This window comes from Hemicordylus capensis, chromosome 2, assembly GCF_027244095.1.
Source record: "Hemicordylus capensis ecotype Gifberg chromosome 2, rHemCap1.1.pri, whole genome shotgun sequence".
NCBI lineage: Eukaryota > Metazoa > Chordata > Lepidosauria > Squamata > Cordylidae > Hemicordylus > Hemicordylus capensis.
The window spans coordinates 244,966,218-244,983,109 of NC_069658.1; the positions used below are offsets into that span (position 1 = coordinate 244,966,218).

The 16,892-nt window shown below is 46.9% G+C and overlaps 1 protein-coding gene across 6 annotated transcripts; it reads left to right on the top strand.

Moving 5' to 3' along the window:
* LOC128342622 (zinc finger protein 436-like) lies at positions 1-15,975 on the top strand. Of its 6 annotated transcripts, none has more exons than XM_053290161.1 (4): positions 1-120; positions 3,178-3,741; positions 8,024-8,150; positions 11,148-15,975. In XM_053290161.1, the coding sequence occupies exons 2-4, from the start codon at positions 3,214-3,216 to the stop codon at positions 12,458-12,460; spliced, it is 1,968 nt and encodes a 655-aa protein (XP_053146136.1). In that variant the 5' UTR covers positions 1-120; positions 3,178-3,213; the 3' UTR covers positions 12,461-15,975. The 6 variants fall into 6 exon arrangements, with proteins under 6 accessions (XP_053146136.1, XP_053146135.1, XP_053146139.1 ...); XM_053290160.1 differs by having other exon boundaries at positions 23-120; positions 2,723-3,741; XM_053290164.1 differs by lacking the exon at positions 1-120 and adding an exon at positions 143-345.
* Positions 15,976-16,892: the final 917 nt, after the last annotated feature.

Consider the following 16,892-nt stretch of genomic DNA (forward strand, 5'->3'; position numbering starts at 1 on the left):
GGCGTGGATCCTGCTTGGACTCTGCGACGCCATTAAACAATAGTCAGCAGAAGGAGGGGAGGAGGAGGAGAAGGAGAAGGGAAAAGGAGAATGGCTGCAGCCGCGGCGGCGGCGGGAGAGGTGAGCAGGGAGAGGGAAAGCGCCCCGGGGAAGGAACAATAGAACCTTGGAGACAGGAAGGGCTTGCAGCTCCGCGGCAGCGCCTTTGCTTTGCGTGCCAAAGGTCCTGCCTTCAATCCCTTCCCCTGGGGTCTTCCCTTGAAACCTGATCTCAGGTAGCAGCAGGGCTGAACCGGAATCTGCTAGAGCTGCAGTTAGGGTGGAGCGATCGGCATCGATTTCCAGGTGCCCCTTGAAAGCCACCCCGGAGAACGATAGCGGTGGGAGGAGGCATGCAAGCCGCCGGAAAACCAAACTTTGGGTCTGACAGAGGGCGTGTGTCAGTGGCACGGGCTGGTGAGCTGACCTGTGTCTTTCCATGGACCCCCTCCCCAGGCACAAGCCTTCGGTAGTGCGATCCTCTGGGAAGTGCTTTTGCACTTTTTTCTCAGACAGGGCTTGTCTTCTGCTATGTATTTCTCAGGCCCGTTGACGGCCGGCCCCACTCCTGTTCTGCTTACCGTGCAATACCTCCAGTATGGGGGGGAAAGCAGGCTGCTATGCATGAGCCATCCGGGGCACCCAGGAGCGCTAGCATGGTGGAGGAGTATCTCCTAATTGTATGAGATTGAAAGATGCCCCCTGTGAGGTGGGTAGTGGGAGACAATTGCTGATAAAATAGAGTCCCCTTTCTTTAAGTAGGCCCGCCAGTCCTGATTGAAGCTGTTCCTGGAAATGTCTGGATATTTTTCACCACATCAGAACCCTCATGTCCCCTGCTAACTGAGCAAAGAGGCACCTTTTAAAAGTGGTGGTTCTTTTATTGAGCGGGGGGGAGAGCAACTGGCCTATCCATCCCCAGCACAGCATTCCTCCAGTGGCTGTTGCTGGTGTCTGTCTTCTATTTCATTTTTAGCTTGGGAGCCCTTTGAGGTCAGGAAGCCCTCTTATTTATTTCTTTATATCTATGTAAACCGCTTGGGAAACTTATGTTGAAAAGCAGTATATAAATATTTGTCGTCTTCATATCGAGCCATTAAAACTCCACTCCAATCCTGGAGGGCTGGCAACCTCATCTGAGATGGGCCTGGGGTCTCCAGAGATTGGCATCTATCTCCAGGTGACTATAGAAAGCATTCCTGAATATTTTAATGGCTTGATATTTTGGAAAGTATTGGAAACATATTTTGGGGGTCACCCTGCCAAGAATTGGTGTCAGCGTTGGTGGCCATGTTCAGCATGCCCATGACTTGCAAAGATAAATGCAGGTCACTAGCCTTGCATGGTAGCCTTTCTGGTATCCCCCCTGCTTTCTGTCTCAGGCAGGCAGCAAAAACCTTCAGGATTATTGTGCCTCGCTGCTTGGTGGGCTGTCCTATGTAGCTGTGAGCTGCATTGGGCTCCATAGGTTACTGGTTCTGCAGTGCTGCTTTACAGTTTTTCTCTACTGAGGGATGGATCAAATGCAGGTAGTCATTTTGGCCCATTTGAGAAAATTTTGGCCAGTACAATAATGTGTTTAAGAATGTAAGAAGAGCCCTGCTAGGAAAATAGGAAGCTGCCTTCTACCAAGTCAGACCTCCATCTAGCTCAGTATTTTCTACACAGACTACACTCTCCAAGGTTACAGGCAGGAATCGCTCTCTCAGCCCTATCTTCAAGATGCCAGGGAGGAAACTTGGAACCTCAGATCATCTTCCCAGAGCGACCCCACTCCCTAAGGGGAATACTTTACAGTACTCACATGTAGCCTCCCATTCCAATGCAAACCAGGGCAGATCCTGCTTAGCAAAGGGGACAATTCATGCTTGCTACCACAACACCAGCTCTTCTCACTGGTCTTGTGGTATCAAGATGAGACCAATTGTCTTATCTCAGGGGTTCCCAACCTGTGGTCCTCCAGATGTTTCTGAACTACAAATACAGCTTCGGGGGGCAAAGTTGTGCAGCCCTATTGTAAGTGAACTTAAATGAATCTGCCGGGGCCCTCCAATCATCATCTCAGGCCCTGCTCATGACCCCGCCACTAACAGAGATCCAGTTGGCGGGGACCAGAGGCAGGGCCTTTTCGGTTGTGGCCCCTCGGCTTTGGAACGCCCTCCCTGAAGAGCTTCGCCATGCTTCCTCCCTCAGTATTTTTAAAAAACATCTTAAAGCACACCTTTTTAAGGAGGCTTTTAAATATCACTATTATTTTGTTATCTCTGGTATGTTCTTTAGCTTCTTTCATTTTTTATAATTTTCAATTTTAATTTGAACCTAATAATTGTTTTTAATCTGATTTTTTAAAATTTAATTTTATTACTTGAATCTGTGCCTATCTTATTGTTGTAAGCGGTCCTGAGCAGTATTGCCCTGGAGGGCAATAATAAATATAAATATTATAAATAAATAATAAAATATAAATATTTTAAATAAATAATAAAAAATAAATAAAATGAGCACACCAGAAATAATTAGCAATGAATACATTAAGTTCGTTCATACATTGTTCTGAATTTGTTTAATAACTTAAATGCTGAATTCAGCTGTCTCTGCTTCTATAAAATACACAAGAGAGAGATAATCCTTTTGACCTTAGCTGTGCTTAATATTACACTTGTTTTTTTCTCTGTTTCCTTAGTACTCTCAATCTGAGTGTCTCTCCCTCATGCTGAAGCTCCTGAAAATCACAGGAAGTATCTCCTGAAAATGCTTCTGGGTGAACCTCCAGTAGCTGACAAGAGACCTTGATTATTGACAACCCCTGCTAACTGGGCAAAGAGGCACCTTTTTAATGTGGTGATTCTCTTTATTTAAGAAAGGGAGAGTAACTGGCCCTATCCACCCCCAGCACAGTACCTCCAGTGACTGTTGCTTTTTAGATTGTGAGCCCTTCGGAGACAGGGATCCATCTTATTTATTTCTCTTTGTAAACCGCTTTGGAAACTTTTGTTGAAAAGCGGTATATAAATATTTGTTGTTGTTGCTGCTAGCAGGACAGGAGACACTATCAACCCTGATGGATCCACCTAACAAAAGGGTCGCCAGGTTGAAGGCTTGATTTTTTTATTTTATTTTATTCTTTTGCATATGCAGAGTGCAGCAAGGGTATTTCAAGCTCTTGGAGACTGAATGTCAAAACCAGCCTGGAGCGATAAGATGCCAGCAAAGAAAGGCATCGTTCCAGCCCTGATTCCTCAATCTTGGGCTGCTCTGGAGGGGAGCATGTATTCCAGAATGGAAATGGGAGAGCCAGTATCAACAGAGAAGGTTCTGGAAGGGGCAGGAAATGCCACCGGCATCATTCAAGATCGTGCCATTCTGTATGCCAGATTCAGGAAAGAACAGATGAAGGAAAATGTTGCCTTTTCACAAGGGGACACCCTTAAAATGGAGGTGCGGCGCCAGCACTTCAGGAGGTTTCGCTTCCATGAGGCCAACGGGCCACACAACGCTTACATCCAGCTCTGGGAACGGTGCCGGGCGTGGTTGAGACCGGATAAACTCACCAAGGAGGAGATCCTGGACTTACTGATTTTGGAGCATTTCCTGGCCATTCTTCCAGGGGAAATGCAGAGCTGGGTGAGAGAATGTGAGCCCCAAAACGGTGCTCAAGCTGTGGCTGCTGCGGAGGATTTTGTGCTGCTTCTAGAACAGCAGGTGAGTCTCTTGAAAGAGACCTGGCAGTGAATGAGCTGTAGCAAGCAAGGGGAGTTAGAAGTGGCTCCCAATAGTCATTACTGGAGTATCTCCTGCCTCAAATATAAACTAGAGCGGTTAGGAACTCAGCTCCCATTCTTGCCCCATTATTAGGTGTTGTTCACATGTCAGGATTATTTGGAACCTATTGGGGTACATCCAGACATACATGATTTTAGCAGTGAATCCACAGTGGCAGAAGACTCATTGGCCGCATTCGCACGTAACACAAAACCGGAGGTGAAGGGACCTCTGGTTTCAGAAACTGTATGTCCAAATGCAGGCAACCATAGTCTCAACAGAAAATGGACCTGCGGTTTCCCTTCCGAGACAGTGATTTGTACCTTTGGTTTATAATGAGGTCTGGCTCCTGGACCTCTTGTTCCATGGTGCCAGCATTGCATCCGAACGCTGGCACTGCAGTCTGGTTGCTTTGCAGCCAAGGGAGGAAGCTTCTCCCTTGATCCAGCTGCTATTGGCTGCTGGGGCTGTCCTTCAGGAAAGAAGGAAGCCCAAGCAGCCCCTTCCTCTCTGCAGTCAGTGAGACTGCAGAGAGGGAGCCTTCCTGAATGACCGGATTCAGATGGCAAGGGGACATGGGACCGCAGGTCCATTGGACCCATGGTTCCGTGGTTCTGCATTGCATGCGAATGCGGCCATCACGTTTTGGTCAGACAGTCTTCCTCCCCAGACTGAACTCAGGAGAAACCTGTCTTCAGTTTGCAGCCAGCACTGTTGCCAGCACAGCACTGATGAGGGCCACCCTGTGCAGGGCCCAGGACAATAGGAGGTAGTGTGGGGCCCTGGTGAGAAGTGGAGATGTAGGGCCAGTGATGTGGTTGCAAATTCAGAAGTGCAGGTGCTCTCCATGACAGCTCCAGCACTCCGTCCCTACACGTACCCTCTCCACTATACCCCTGTGCAGGGCCCCGGAAATGTGCAGATTCCTGCCTGGAATCCCTGTTTCCCCCACCATTTGCCAGCCCAGAGGGTGGCCCACTTAGGGTTGCCAACATTCCACTGCCGGAATAAGGGACGCGAGGCAGGGCATATGCAGGTGTAATTGGGAGCCTGAGTGCTGTAGGTGCTTTTTAACTTAAACTGTGGTACAAGTTACAACTTAGGTTGCTTCTCCTCTGCTTATGGATATAACCACGGTTAGCCAAACCGGGCGTGATGTCATTTTGTTTTCTAGAAAGAGAAGCATCGTTAGCCACTAAAAATAGGTTTCACACATGAGCACTATCCAGTAGTCATCGCTGGCATGATTTTCATGATACCTGGATAATGCCAGTCACTGATGCCTATTAATGTTAATGAGACTGTTGGCAACCCTAAGCTTGGAGCCCACAGAGCACTCTGGTTCTGGGAAAGGGAAACAGGGTGGATTTGATTTAAATCAAACTGATTTAAATCACTAGCAGGGTGGATAAAAATAAAAAAAATCCGATTTAAATCAAAAAAATCCGATTTTTTTGATTTAAATCCGATTTTTTTGATTTAAATCCGATTTTTTTGATTTAAATCAGATTTTTTTAATTTAAATTGGATTTTTTTTATTTTTATCCACCCTGCTAGTGATTTAAATCGTGATTTAAATTAGTTTGATTTAAATCAAATCCACCCTGAAGGGAAAGGAGCTGGAACTTATTAATTGTTTTATTAGTGAAAATAACTGGTGGTAGGATGCTTCTGAGTACCAGTTGAAGAGGAGTAACAGCAGGAGAGAGGTCATGCCCTCAACTCCTGCCTGTAGGCTTCCAGCAGCATCTGGTGGGCCACTGTGTGAAACAGGATGCTGGACTAGATGGGCATCCTTGGGCCTGATCCAGCAGGGCTGCTCTTATGTTCTTATGAGCTATAAGTTCTTCCCATTAGCTGAAAATAAGGGACAAATGGCATCCCATAAGAGACAGGGAATTTGGGGCTGACATAAGGGATGTCCCTACTAATAAGGGACTGTTGGTATGTAACCTTACGCCCACTACAGCTGCTGCCCTCTGATTCAGCTGGCCCCATGGCATGCTCTGATTAGTTCTGCATAGTGGTGGGACCGCAGCCCAGCCAGAGCCGCCACTGTGTGAAGGCGAACAAAATGCGCTGCGGGGCCGGCTGAGTCGAAGGGCACCTGCTGCGGCAGGCAGGAGCTGCCCACTGGGGCGGCAGTGGGGCGGAAAGGGAGCCTTCCAGGCAGGAATCTCAGTGCCGCTGCTGGTGCAGGGCCATGGAGGGTGCAGGGCGATAGCACCCGAGGACGGCGCTGGCACTGATTGTCTGGGCCTGCCGCAGCCACTAACCCGCCACGTATACCCCACAAGCCGTTTTTTAACCATTTTTAAGAAAATGATTACTGCTTTTAAAAAGTGGGGGGGGGCACACATGTAGATTTATTTATTTATTTTTATTTAAATACACACATCTGTAAACTGTAAAACATCCCCAAAACCTATCTCTGTAAACGGCCCAAAACCTATATCTCTGGGTGGTTTACAAGGAAAACAGTACAAATTAAAACAGAATTTAAACAATTTTCAATTTAACACCATGTTAAAACTGTTAGAAACTATTTGAAAATGCCGATCTCGTGAAAAGCCTGGGTGAACAGATGGGTCTTAACTGCTTTTTTAAAAGTTGTCAGAGATGGGGAGGCTCTGATTTCAGCAGGGAGCGCGTTCCAGAGCTTTTGGGGCAGCAGTGGAGAAGCAGCGTCCCTGAGTAGCCACCAGACGAGCCGGTGGCAACTGTGGACGACAGACTACCTGAAACATGGTGGGGGAGAGGCAAAAGGTTACTGAATTACTGTTCAGTGTGCCAGCTTGTACATATGTCAAATGGGATGTCAGGCAGGGAAAAGCCAAGCTGTGACAGAAAACTGCATTGGCTCTTGATTTTCATGTACAGTACACACCCTTAGATGTGTTATTAGTCTCTCTGGGGTGGGGGGGGGCAGCGGGGAGAACATGATTTTGAGACCTATCAGGGTACATCCAGACCAGGCCTTGACAAATTTTCTTTGGATCCAAGAGCCAGCCCCAAAATGTTGGAGCCTGTCCTATTTTTTTAACTGTCTTCCACCCCACCCCCAGTGAGTTTTGGGGTGTGTGTGATTTAAGTCAAGAAAATGCTGTTGGGGTATGGGGGGAGGATTAGCATCATTGTCTTGAATAAACCCACCCCTTGTCCACATCTCATTTTTAAGCTTTAAAAATGATATTGGAAAATCTGATTACATATTCTCATAGGGTCATCCCTAGCCCAGTGATTGGGTTTCCCAATCACAGTTTTAAACTATCCGCAACTGGGAAATCATGGCAGGTCTCACCGACTGTGACCCGAGTATCTTCAGTTTGGCTAGATTTGGGGGCAGTTTGGGGGGTGGGGTTTTTTTTTGCAATTTCCAGGGCTGAGGGGGTGATTTTCTTTTCCCGACTGCGATTCCCCTAACCCGTTTCCAATGTATTTCTATTGCTCGCCAACCATGAGGTTTTCCCGGAACGGAAGCTTTGCTGTTGGCGAGGGATGACTGTATATGATTTAGCTTTCAGTGCTGCAAGAATCGAAACAAAATGTTATTTCACCTCACTGAGCCTCAGGGGAGGGCCATAGCTCAGGGGTAAAGCATTGGCTTTGCATGCAGAAGGTCCCCAGTTCAGACCCTGGAATCTTCAAGTAGGCCTGGGAAACCCTCTGTCTGAAATGCTGGCAAGCTGCTGCCAGTCAGTGTAGACAAGACTGAGCTAGAGGGGCAAGGGTATGACTCTGTAGAAGGCAGCTTCATATATGTTCTTACTTTTAATTTTGCGGGGATGAGGCTGTAGCACAGGGTTAGGGAGCCTAATCTTCAGGCAGAAGGCCCCAGATTCAACCCCTGGCATTTCCAAATAGGGCTGGGAAAGAAACTGAGAGAGCCCTTGCCAATCAGTGTAGACAGTACTGAACTAAATGGACCCAGGGTGTCTTGTAATGACATAGGACCCTGTAGCTCCTTGGTAGAGCCCCTGCTACACATACAGACAGTTCTGTGTTCAGACTCCGGCATCTACAGGTAGGTAGGAAATATCCCTGTTTGAAATCCAGAAAAGCTGCTGCCAGTCAGTGTCAACAGTCCTGAGCTAGATGGACAAATGGTCTGACTCGGGATAAGGCAGCTTCGTATTAAACTGGCCTCCCTTCAACTGACTACAGGAGGGGATTGACATAGCTATCTTCCCGTGCTGCAATGGGGATTGTTTTCCTCTTTCAGGGCTCAGTGACTTTTGAGGAGGTAACGGTGCGCTTCACGGAGGAGGAGTGGGCTCTGCTGGATCCAGTCCAAAGAAACCTGCACAGGGAAGTCATTTGGGAGAATTACACAAACGTTGCATCTTTGGGTAAAGAGCCCTTTCTTCCAAAGTTATGAATGCAGATGTTCCAACTAATCCCTATTCTCTGGCCCACAACTCTGGCAAATCATTGGCTGGCATCCAGACTAATATTTGCACGTACAACAGGACAGGAGCCATTTTTGCTGCTCTCTCCTTCCCTCTGTGCCTCTCAAAAATATGTCTCTGAAGGTTCCAAAACCCTCAGGGACATATTCTTTGGGGGTGCCATGGGCTGCAGAAGGAAGGAGATGCAGGTGCCCCTCTCCATTGCTTACTCAGAACATTAGTCTGGATATCAGCCACTGCCTCTGTTTCAGGGGCAACTTAATGCGTTTATAAACATGTTTTTTATAAACACACATGTAACTCACCCTAACACAAAGAGGTCACTATGTTTTTCATAGAAGGCACAATTAATATATGAGTTGATTCAGTCACAGTGGACGTGTGACCCCACCTTGTGATTACTACCATAGCTACAATGAATAAAGAAACGATAATAAGCAGGCAATGGGTGTGCACTTCAAATTCGGTACTTCTTTCCTCCCTCCCTTTAGAACACAATGCCTAAAACACAATGACTAATGCAGCATGGATGTGCCAGTGAAGGATGTGTCCATGCTGCAGAGAGCTTTCCTAGCTGCACAGTGTTGGTCATGCAGTGAGGGGGAAGGAACTTTGATGGTCTGCTCTGCCTCTGGAAGGGTCCTGCTCCAAGTGTGGACCAGCACAAGGAGGTTAGTGTATGTCAAGGCAGATCATGGATCAAGCAGGTCTTGGTCAGATCTGGTCAGGTCTGGCAAGGATCAATACTGAGGTCAGGTCTCCTAGTGATCAGGAGTTGGAGAGTTCCCAGACTGAGAGCTGAGCCTGGAGACGTTGCTTCAGCAACAGCTCACCCAGACCGAGGCCTATAGATCAGCCAGTGAAGTAAACTTGGCCCTCCAGCTGATGTTGAACTACAACTCCCATCATTCCCAGCCATTGTGGCTGGGAATGGTGGGAGCTGTAGTTCAACAAAGGCTGGAAGGCCACGTTTGCCCACCCCTACCTTAGTTAGTACAGGCTCAGGACTCCTGCTTTAGTCTCCTTCCCTATTGCCAGGGGAAAAAGATTTAAAGGAGCCAGGACCTATTCTGTAGCCATAGGCTGCTACACTGGGGTGGTTGTGTGGGTGTATGTGTGAGTGTTTGTGTTCACTGCAAAGGCTTGAGGCTTATGGAAGTCCTTGGATTTGAAGGATAAGGGCAATGGAGTATCTTCAGGGTGTGGCTGAGGTGGTGGATCTAAAGGGTCCAGTTCCACTCCCAGCTCCATTGCCCCATCCACTGAACTCTCCACATCCACCCCGGCAACGATGGCTGCAGGGTGTGGCACTGTGCCACCTGAAAATATGTCCCTAAGAGTTGTGCAGTCCTCAACACATATTTTTGGGAGACACAGCCCTTCCACAGGCAGAGCATATAGTTGAAATTCCTCTTCCCCCAATTCTTTTTTAAGCCAGGGTTGTGCTTTTAAATAATTTTATTTTTTGTTTAATTGTATTTATAACAGCGTTTGTATGAATGACTGTGAGAACCTGCTCTGAGGATTCAGGGGGACTGAGGCAGAAAATTTACCTGAGGAGGAAACAAGAGAATAACTTAGTTTAAGGCATATTGATAAGCAGGATGGCCACCTTTGACTGAACCTGTTCCTGGAGATTCCACCCTGCCCCCCCCCCGCCATTATTTCATACCTGGGCAGGGGGGGAGGATCAGAGTGTATGTTTATCAGTAGCCTTAAACAAAGCATTTAGGCCTGGTCTACACATGCTACACAATAAGGTGGCCGATTCCCAAGGTGGTGGTATGGACTGTACTACTTGAACATAGGAACATAGGAAACTGCCATATACTGAGTCAGACCATTGGTCTATCTTGCTCAGTATTGTCTTCACAGACTGGCAGCGGCTTCTCCAAGGTTGCAGGCAGGAATCTCTCTCAGCCATATCTTGGAGAAGCCAGTGATCACATATTTGAAGTTTCCCTCAATGTAAAAGAGTCTCTGGAAGGCCTTGGATTGTTACTAGTTGGAGTACTTAGTCAATCTTTGTGCTGCTATGTGTTTGTGAATCTGTATATTTTATTATCTTTCCTTAATTGTGATTGAAGTGATGTTAATGCTTCATGTAGTTGTATAAGCGTATAGATGTCTGTACACTGGTATATGTTTGTGTGTGAATGACTGTACCTACATTCACTTTAAAAATGAACTCAGGTACAGGCCCCTCACACTGCATTCAGCATAATGTGTAAATTATGCCTCCGTTTACATAATCACAAGGATCCTGGTTAAAAGGTTAATCACGATTCGTGAGCCCAGTGGACCCAATTTTCTGAACCCAGAATTCTGGTCAAACTGCTCCAGTCAACCAACATTTAAACGGAATGGATAATCAGGATTCAATCGTGGAATATGAGCGATACACACATCAAGCAATATATAAATATCAGGCAGTATATAAATTGGATGGATGGATGGATGTTGGTTATCTGGGGCTATTTGACCATATTTTTCCTGAAATTCTGAGTTCACATAAGGTTGGGAACCACAGGTTGGGAATTGCTGCACTAAATCCAGAGAATTTTAGTCTTTACCAAATAAGAACAGTCCTGCTGGATCAGGCCCAAGGCCCATCTAGTCCAGCATCCTCTTTCGCGCAGTGGCACACCAGATGACACTGGAAGCCCACAGACAGGAGTTGAGGGCATGCCCTCTCTCCTGCTGTTAGTCCCCTGCAACTGGTATTCAGAGGCATCCTGCCTTTGAGGCTGGAGGTGGCCTATAGCCCTCAGACAAATCCCATTGGGATTAAGTTAGTCATGACTAACTTTGTCCCACTGAATACAATGGTGCTTTGTCATGACTAAGTTCCTTTTGGATACAGCCCAATTAATATTGACTTAATGCCAGGCCAATCATTTCTCACTTCCAGATGGTTTTCTTTTTCCATTCCAACAGCTTACAGGAGTATGAGTGAATTGGAAGACAGCTACCACCAGCTGGAAAGTCGTGAACCAGTAGAATCAAGTGGCACTTTCCAAAGAAGGAGAAGAAAGGGCACTTCCCAGGGCCAGGAAGAGGTGGGGAAGTTCTCTGGGAATCACCACAGTCTAAAGAGGCAGCAAAAAACCCACCCACGAGGCAGCCCAAAGAGGCAGCCAAGAAACTCCACAAGGAAAAGACTGAGTAAATCTGATTCTGACATGGTAAACCAGTTCTCCAGTGAAAGCCAACAAGGGCACGAAGAAGAGGTGCATGTGATACCTGAGGAAGAATGTGGAGAGATGTCATGTGCCCCTAAGCACAAAAGGGTCTATAATCAGGACACACCATTTCAGTGCTCTGACTGTGGCAAACGCCTTAGCCGCAAGGACCACCTCATGAGACATCAGCGGCTCCACAAGGAAGAGAAACCACACAAATGCTCCCACTGTGGAAAAACCTTCAGTCAGAGCTCACGCCTTATCTCACACGGGAGAACCCACACTGGCGAGAAACCCTACGAGTGCCCACAGTGTGGGAAACGGTTCCGTACCTGCACGGGCCTCGTCCATCATCGAAGGGTCCATGCGGGAGAGAAGATCTACAAGTGCTCTTACTGTGGGAAAAGCTTCCGTCAGAATTCACGCCTTGTAATGCATGAAAGGAGCCATGTTGAAGGGAGGCCCTACAACTGCTCTGTCTGCGGGAAGACCTTCAGTAGTAATTCCGAGATCATTCGACATGAAAGAACTCACACAGGGGAAAAACCATATAAATGCGCCTTCTGTGGGAAGACCTTCACACAGAGTTCCCATCGCATCGCACATGAGCGTTCCCACACAGGGGACAATCCATATAAGTGCCCAGTCTGTGGAAAGCGCTTCAGCTGTAACTCACACCTGATTGTACACGAAAGAATCCACACTGGGGAGAAGCCATTTAAGTGCTCTGCCTGCGGGAAGAGTTTTGGTTCAAGGTCGCACCTGATTGTACATGAAAGAATCCACACAGGAGAGAAACCCTACAAGTGCTCCACCTGTGGGAAAGGTTTCACTTGTAAGTCGTACTTAATTCTACATGAAAGAACCCACACTGGGGAGAAGCCGCACAAGTGCTCGGTCTGTGGGAAGAGTTTTGGCCGTAATGCAGACCTCGTTATACACCAAAGAACCCATACCGGGGAGAAGCCGTACCAATGCTCAGCCTGTGGGAAAGGCTTCAATCGTCATAAGCACCTTGCCGCACATGAAAAAACCCACATGCAAGTGTTCACATTAATCATAACCTAAATCGAGTGGGATAAACAAAAGTCGTCCAGAGTTTTGGAGGAGGGTTTTCTACATTGTTTGGTCTCAACATGCAGCCAGGATGTTGAGACCAACATGCAGTTTGGTCTCAACATGCAGCCAGGATGGGATAGTGCCAAGAGTACCCTAGCCCTGACATCACTGAAAGGTGTCCCAATGTCTTTACATTGCATGAAAGGGGCATTCATCTGAATCACCCCTCTACACATGCTCATGTTCAGATGAACATCTCATTACATAATTTGGGACATCCTTCAGGGACCTTGGAGTGGGTGCACTCCTATTGCACCCCAGTCCTGGTCATGTGTTGAGGCCGGTGATAATCTGACCCGGCCCTTTATTACACATTGGGGTAGGGGTCATTGCTCAGCAGTAGAACATGCTTTGCATAGCTGGGGTCCCAGGTTCAATCTCTGGCGCCTCCAGTTTAAAGGACCTCAGATACCAGAGCTGGGAAACAGACCATGGCGGAGTTCAAGGGACTGCTCCTGCCCTATGGCGTCCAGCGTAATAGTTAAAGCTCAATGTATCTCAGAAATTGTATTATGATCTTCAATGGTGTTATACAGACATAGGTCAAAACAAGCCAGCACCATGCCCCGTGCCCTATGGGTGAGCCCAGCTACCCTCCATCTCCGTTCTTCCCATGACATGCATGCCCTCCCCTCTACCCGACACTGATCTCCTTGACCGTTCACACTTCTGGCGGACTGTCTGCCTTTTTCATTGGTTTGTTTCAAGCATTGTTTGTATGATGACATGGTTGAACCATTGTATGGTGCCTGATTGTGTGTATGTATGGGTGTACACATACCACTCTCCAGATGTTGGTTCTTAAGCTGGAAAGCTGCTCTGGGGAGAGGGGGAGGGTACTTGTGGGGTCACAGGTGCTGGCCAATCAGCCCTCTGCACAGCTCTCTGAAATGCTAGCAGAACATATTCCCCTTTGCCTGATCCTCAGGATAAGATTGCATATATGACATCAGTGTGGTAAGTGAAATTTCCAGAACAAAGTAACTCTTGTTCTTATGCTGGTCTTGTAGCAAGCATGAATTGTGGTCTTTGCTAAGCAGGGTCCACCCTGGTTTGCATTTGAATGGGGAGACTACATGTGAGCACTGTGAAACAGGGTCCACACTGGGAAAAGTACATGCATGCTTGCATGCAGTAGGTTCTAAGTTCCCTCCCTGGCATCATCAGATAAGGCTGGAAGACACTCCGGCCTTTAACCCTGGAGAAGCTGCTGCCAGTCTCAGCAGACAATACTGAGCTAGATAACCAATGGCCTGACTCCGTTTTTGACAGCTTCCTATGTTCCTATGTACACCTGGACTCTCCATAAGATCAACCAAGGGCATCTTTTCAACTGAACATTCCAAGCTCCATGTTCAGAGAGCAGGGACATAGAGAGGGTTTCCATCTAAAATTCCCTTCTCCTAGAAGTCCATTAAAGCCCATTAAAATACCTCCCTAAGGTAGTTTAAACAAGCCGACCCCGCACAGAGCATCTGTTCGCTCTTTGGGGCCGGCTACCTCTCTCTTTCTCCACCCCCCCCCCCCCCCGTCTCCAGCGGGGCCGAGTGCGGCCGCCGCCGCCAGTGGCCTGGGCGGGCCCACCAGCCACCGCCTCGCATCCGCGGCCAGGCCAGGCCTGCCGCCGCCGCCTCACATCTGCCCAGCCAGGCAATTCTCTTGGGTGCGCCTTAGCCAATCAGTCGCCCCCGCAGCCCAGCCAATCAGCTGGGCTGCCGGGACGCACGTTCGAAAGCCACACCCAGGAGAATTATATATATAGATATATTCTTCTTTGGGGTATCTTTTAGAAACTGGAGAAAAAAACAGACTTGGAACTTTTTAAAAAATTCTTTATATAGGAATATGTAAACTATTGTTTCTCACTTGGAGCACTTAGAAACAGGTGGGATGGAAAATTGAATCTATATAATTTGGACTCCAAGGGAGGGGACTTTTGCCACAACTTAGTCAAAAGAGAAATAAACCAGCTTTTATCATACTGTCCACCTAATTTTGATGAGCCAGCATAGTTAGAGTGTCAGACTAGGACTGGGGATTCTTGGGTTCAAATTCCTGTTCAGCCATGGAACTCATTGGGTGACTTTGAGCCAGTCACTTTCTGTTAGCCTAACCTACCTCGCAGGGTTGCTGTGAGGATAAAAGGGGAGAACCAGGTGCATCGCTTTGAGCTCTTTGGAGGAAGGGTTTTTGCACAGGGGGTGGTGAGAGAAAAAGAGCATGTCTAAGCACCAAATACATCATGTGTCCATCCTGTGCATTGGACCAGGGGGAAGAATCTCATAATTCCCTTCTCTTTAATTATGCCTTAAGAGCAGAGATTTGAACCTATAAAGTTGCCACATGGCCTGTTCATTTGCATTATTCCCATAAGAAGTGGAGTTCAGACAGAATGTAGTTCCCTAACCGCTTGCCATCCATGCTGTAACCCTCTCCTTGTCAAATAATATGTAAGTACTTTCTTCCAAACAAGGTCTGAATCCCATCATGTTCCCTCTGGCCTCTGAGCCTAGTTTCATATTTATTCAGACTCTTGGTATGTCCGATAAAGGCTTCTGATTGGCTACAGGAAGAGCATATGTTTGTGTATCGGATCACATGGATTGTGGGATTCCTCTATATTTATTGTTCCTTACTAGAAGTGTAGTTCTGAGTCCATTTCCATGAAGATGAGCTGGTGCGACTGAATGAACTGAAGCTTATATGAGAGGCAGGCACTCCCTTCTAAGATCATGGCTCAATGCACTGGTTGTCATTTACAATTATGTAGACTGATCACAGCCATACATTCTACATGGGATGACACTTGAAGATCGTTGGGATAGTACAGTTGGTGCTCAACATCGCTGCCTTTCTCTTAGTATGAACTGGAGTAAGGGAATATGTGATGGCCCTTTTCAGAGAGCTGCCCTGGCTTTCTTTTTGTGTTCTCAGCGCAGTTAAAAATTCAAGAGCACCTTCGCTCACATCAACTGCACTTCTTGTTGAGGTCGTCAGAATATCGCTCTCTTTATGCACTCTGTCCAATTGGGAAATTAGATTGACAGGAATCTAGGCTAAATCTTCCTCTGTTGTGAACTCTATTCCAAGAGAGGTCAACCTACACATCCTTGCTTTCTGTGTTAGAATTGGCATTTGGGCTGTAAAATGGTCTTAATATTTCTGCTCTGCTGAGATTAATTTGTTTCTCGGTGTTGTATGATTTAGCATGGACTTGCTGTGTTGCTGGTTATTGGTTATGTACTGTAAGTCATTCTGGACAGGGAGAGACATTCTGGGAAAGCATCTACAACATTTTTAACCAGCAAACCAAATAAATATTCAGTTGCAACTATCTGAGTATCCCACCTTGCTATTTTGCCTTCAGTGTCTAAGCTAAAACAGTGTATGAGCGACAATACATTTTGTGTTCTTTTATTTTCTTATGTCTGAACTACTTTTCTAAATAAAGTTTTTTGCTTTTAAAAAAACCCCATCTTAAATGTGTTTCTTTCTCCCAGCAGCAGCCCCTTATCTTGCACCTAGCAGTAGATGATCTGATAAAACCTCCTTACATAAAAACTCTTAAGACTGTTATAAACATCAGACGTCAGCATCATGTCCAAATTTATCTCCTCCCCCTTTTTTGTTTTGCTTAACATCCAGCCTGAGAAGAATCTGCCTGCTTTCTGATATTTTAGTTGGTCCTAATCAGTGTTCCCTGTAAGAGGAATTCCTAGATGTTGACTGCATCACCCATAATCCCCAGCCAAAGGGGATGCAGGGAGTTGTAGTCAACAACATTTGGGAATCCCTGTTACAGGGAACTCTGATCCTAATAATGGTGGGTTCACAAGACCCACTGAAAAGTAGTAAGACGTCTGTGAGAGGGAGCCCGAGGTTCCCACAGCGAGTGCAGTCTTGTGCAGTGTGTCGTCTGGATTCACCCAAGTCTGGTTTGGCTTGTGTTACTGACTTTGCCAAGCCAACTTCAGCCCTTGCTTATGAACCTTGGATTAGATCTGACAACAAGTTGGTTTGGCCTGTCGTCAACGGAACTTGGGTGGATGTTCTGACGACACACCGGACAGGAGAGTACATACACATGCTGCAGAAAACTCTAGCTCCTTCTCTCAGACTTCCTGCTGATTTTCAGTGGGTCAGATGATATGAACCTGCCTAAAAGGTATTACCTTATGCTGATTTTGTGTGTGTGTTTAATGGACCAACACAGCTACCTAAGATGCTTGTGTCTTTAGGCTCAGTTGCAGTGCATTATGAGGACTTAAGGCAGGCCTGCACAACGTAAGGCCCAGGGGCCAAATCTGGCCTGCGGGGCCTCTTTTACTGGCCCATAGAAATGGCAATGGCAGGAGTCATGAAGAGCTCTTGGCCTTTCCTG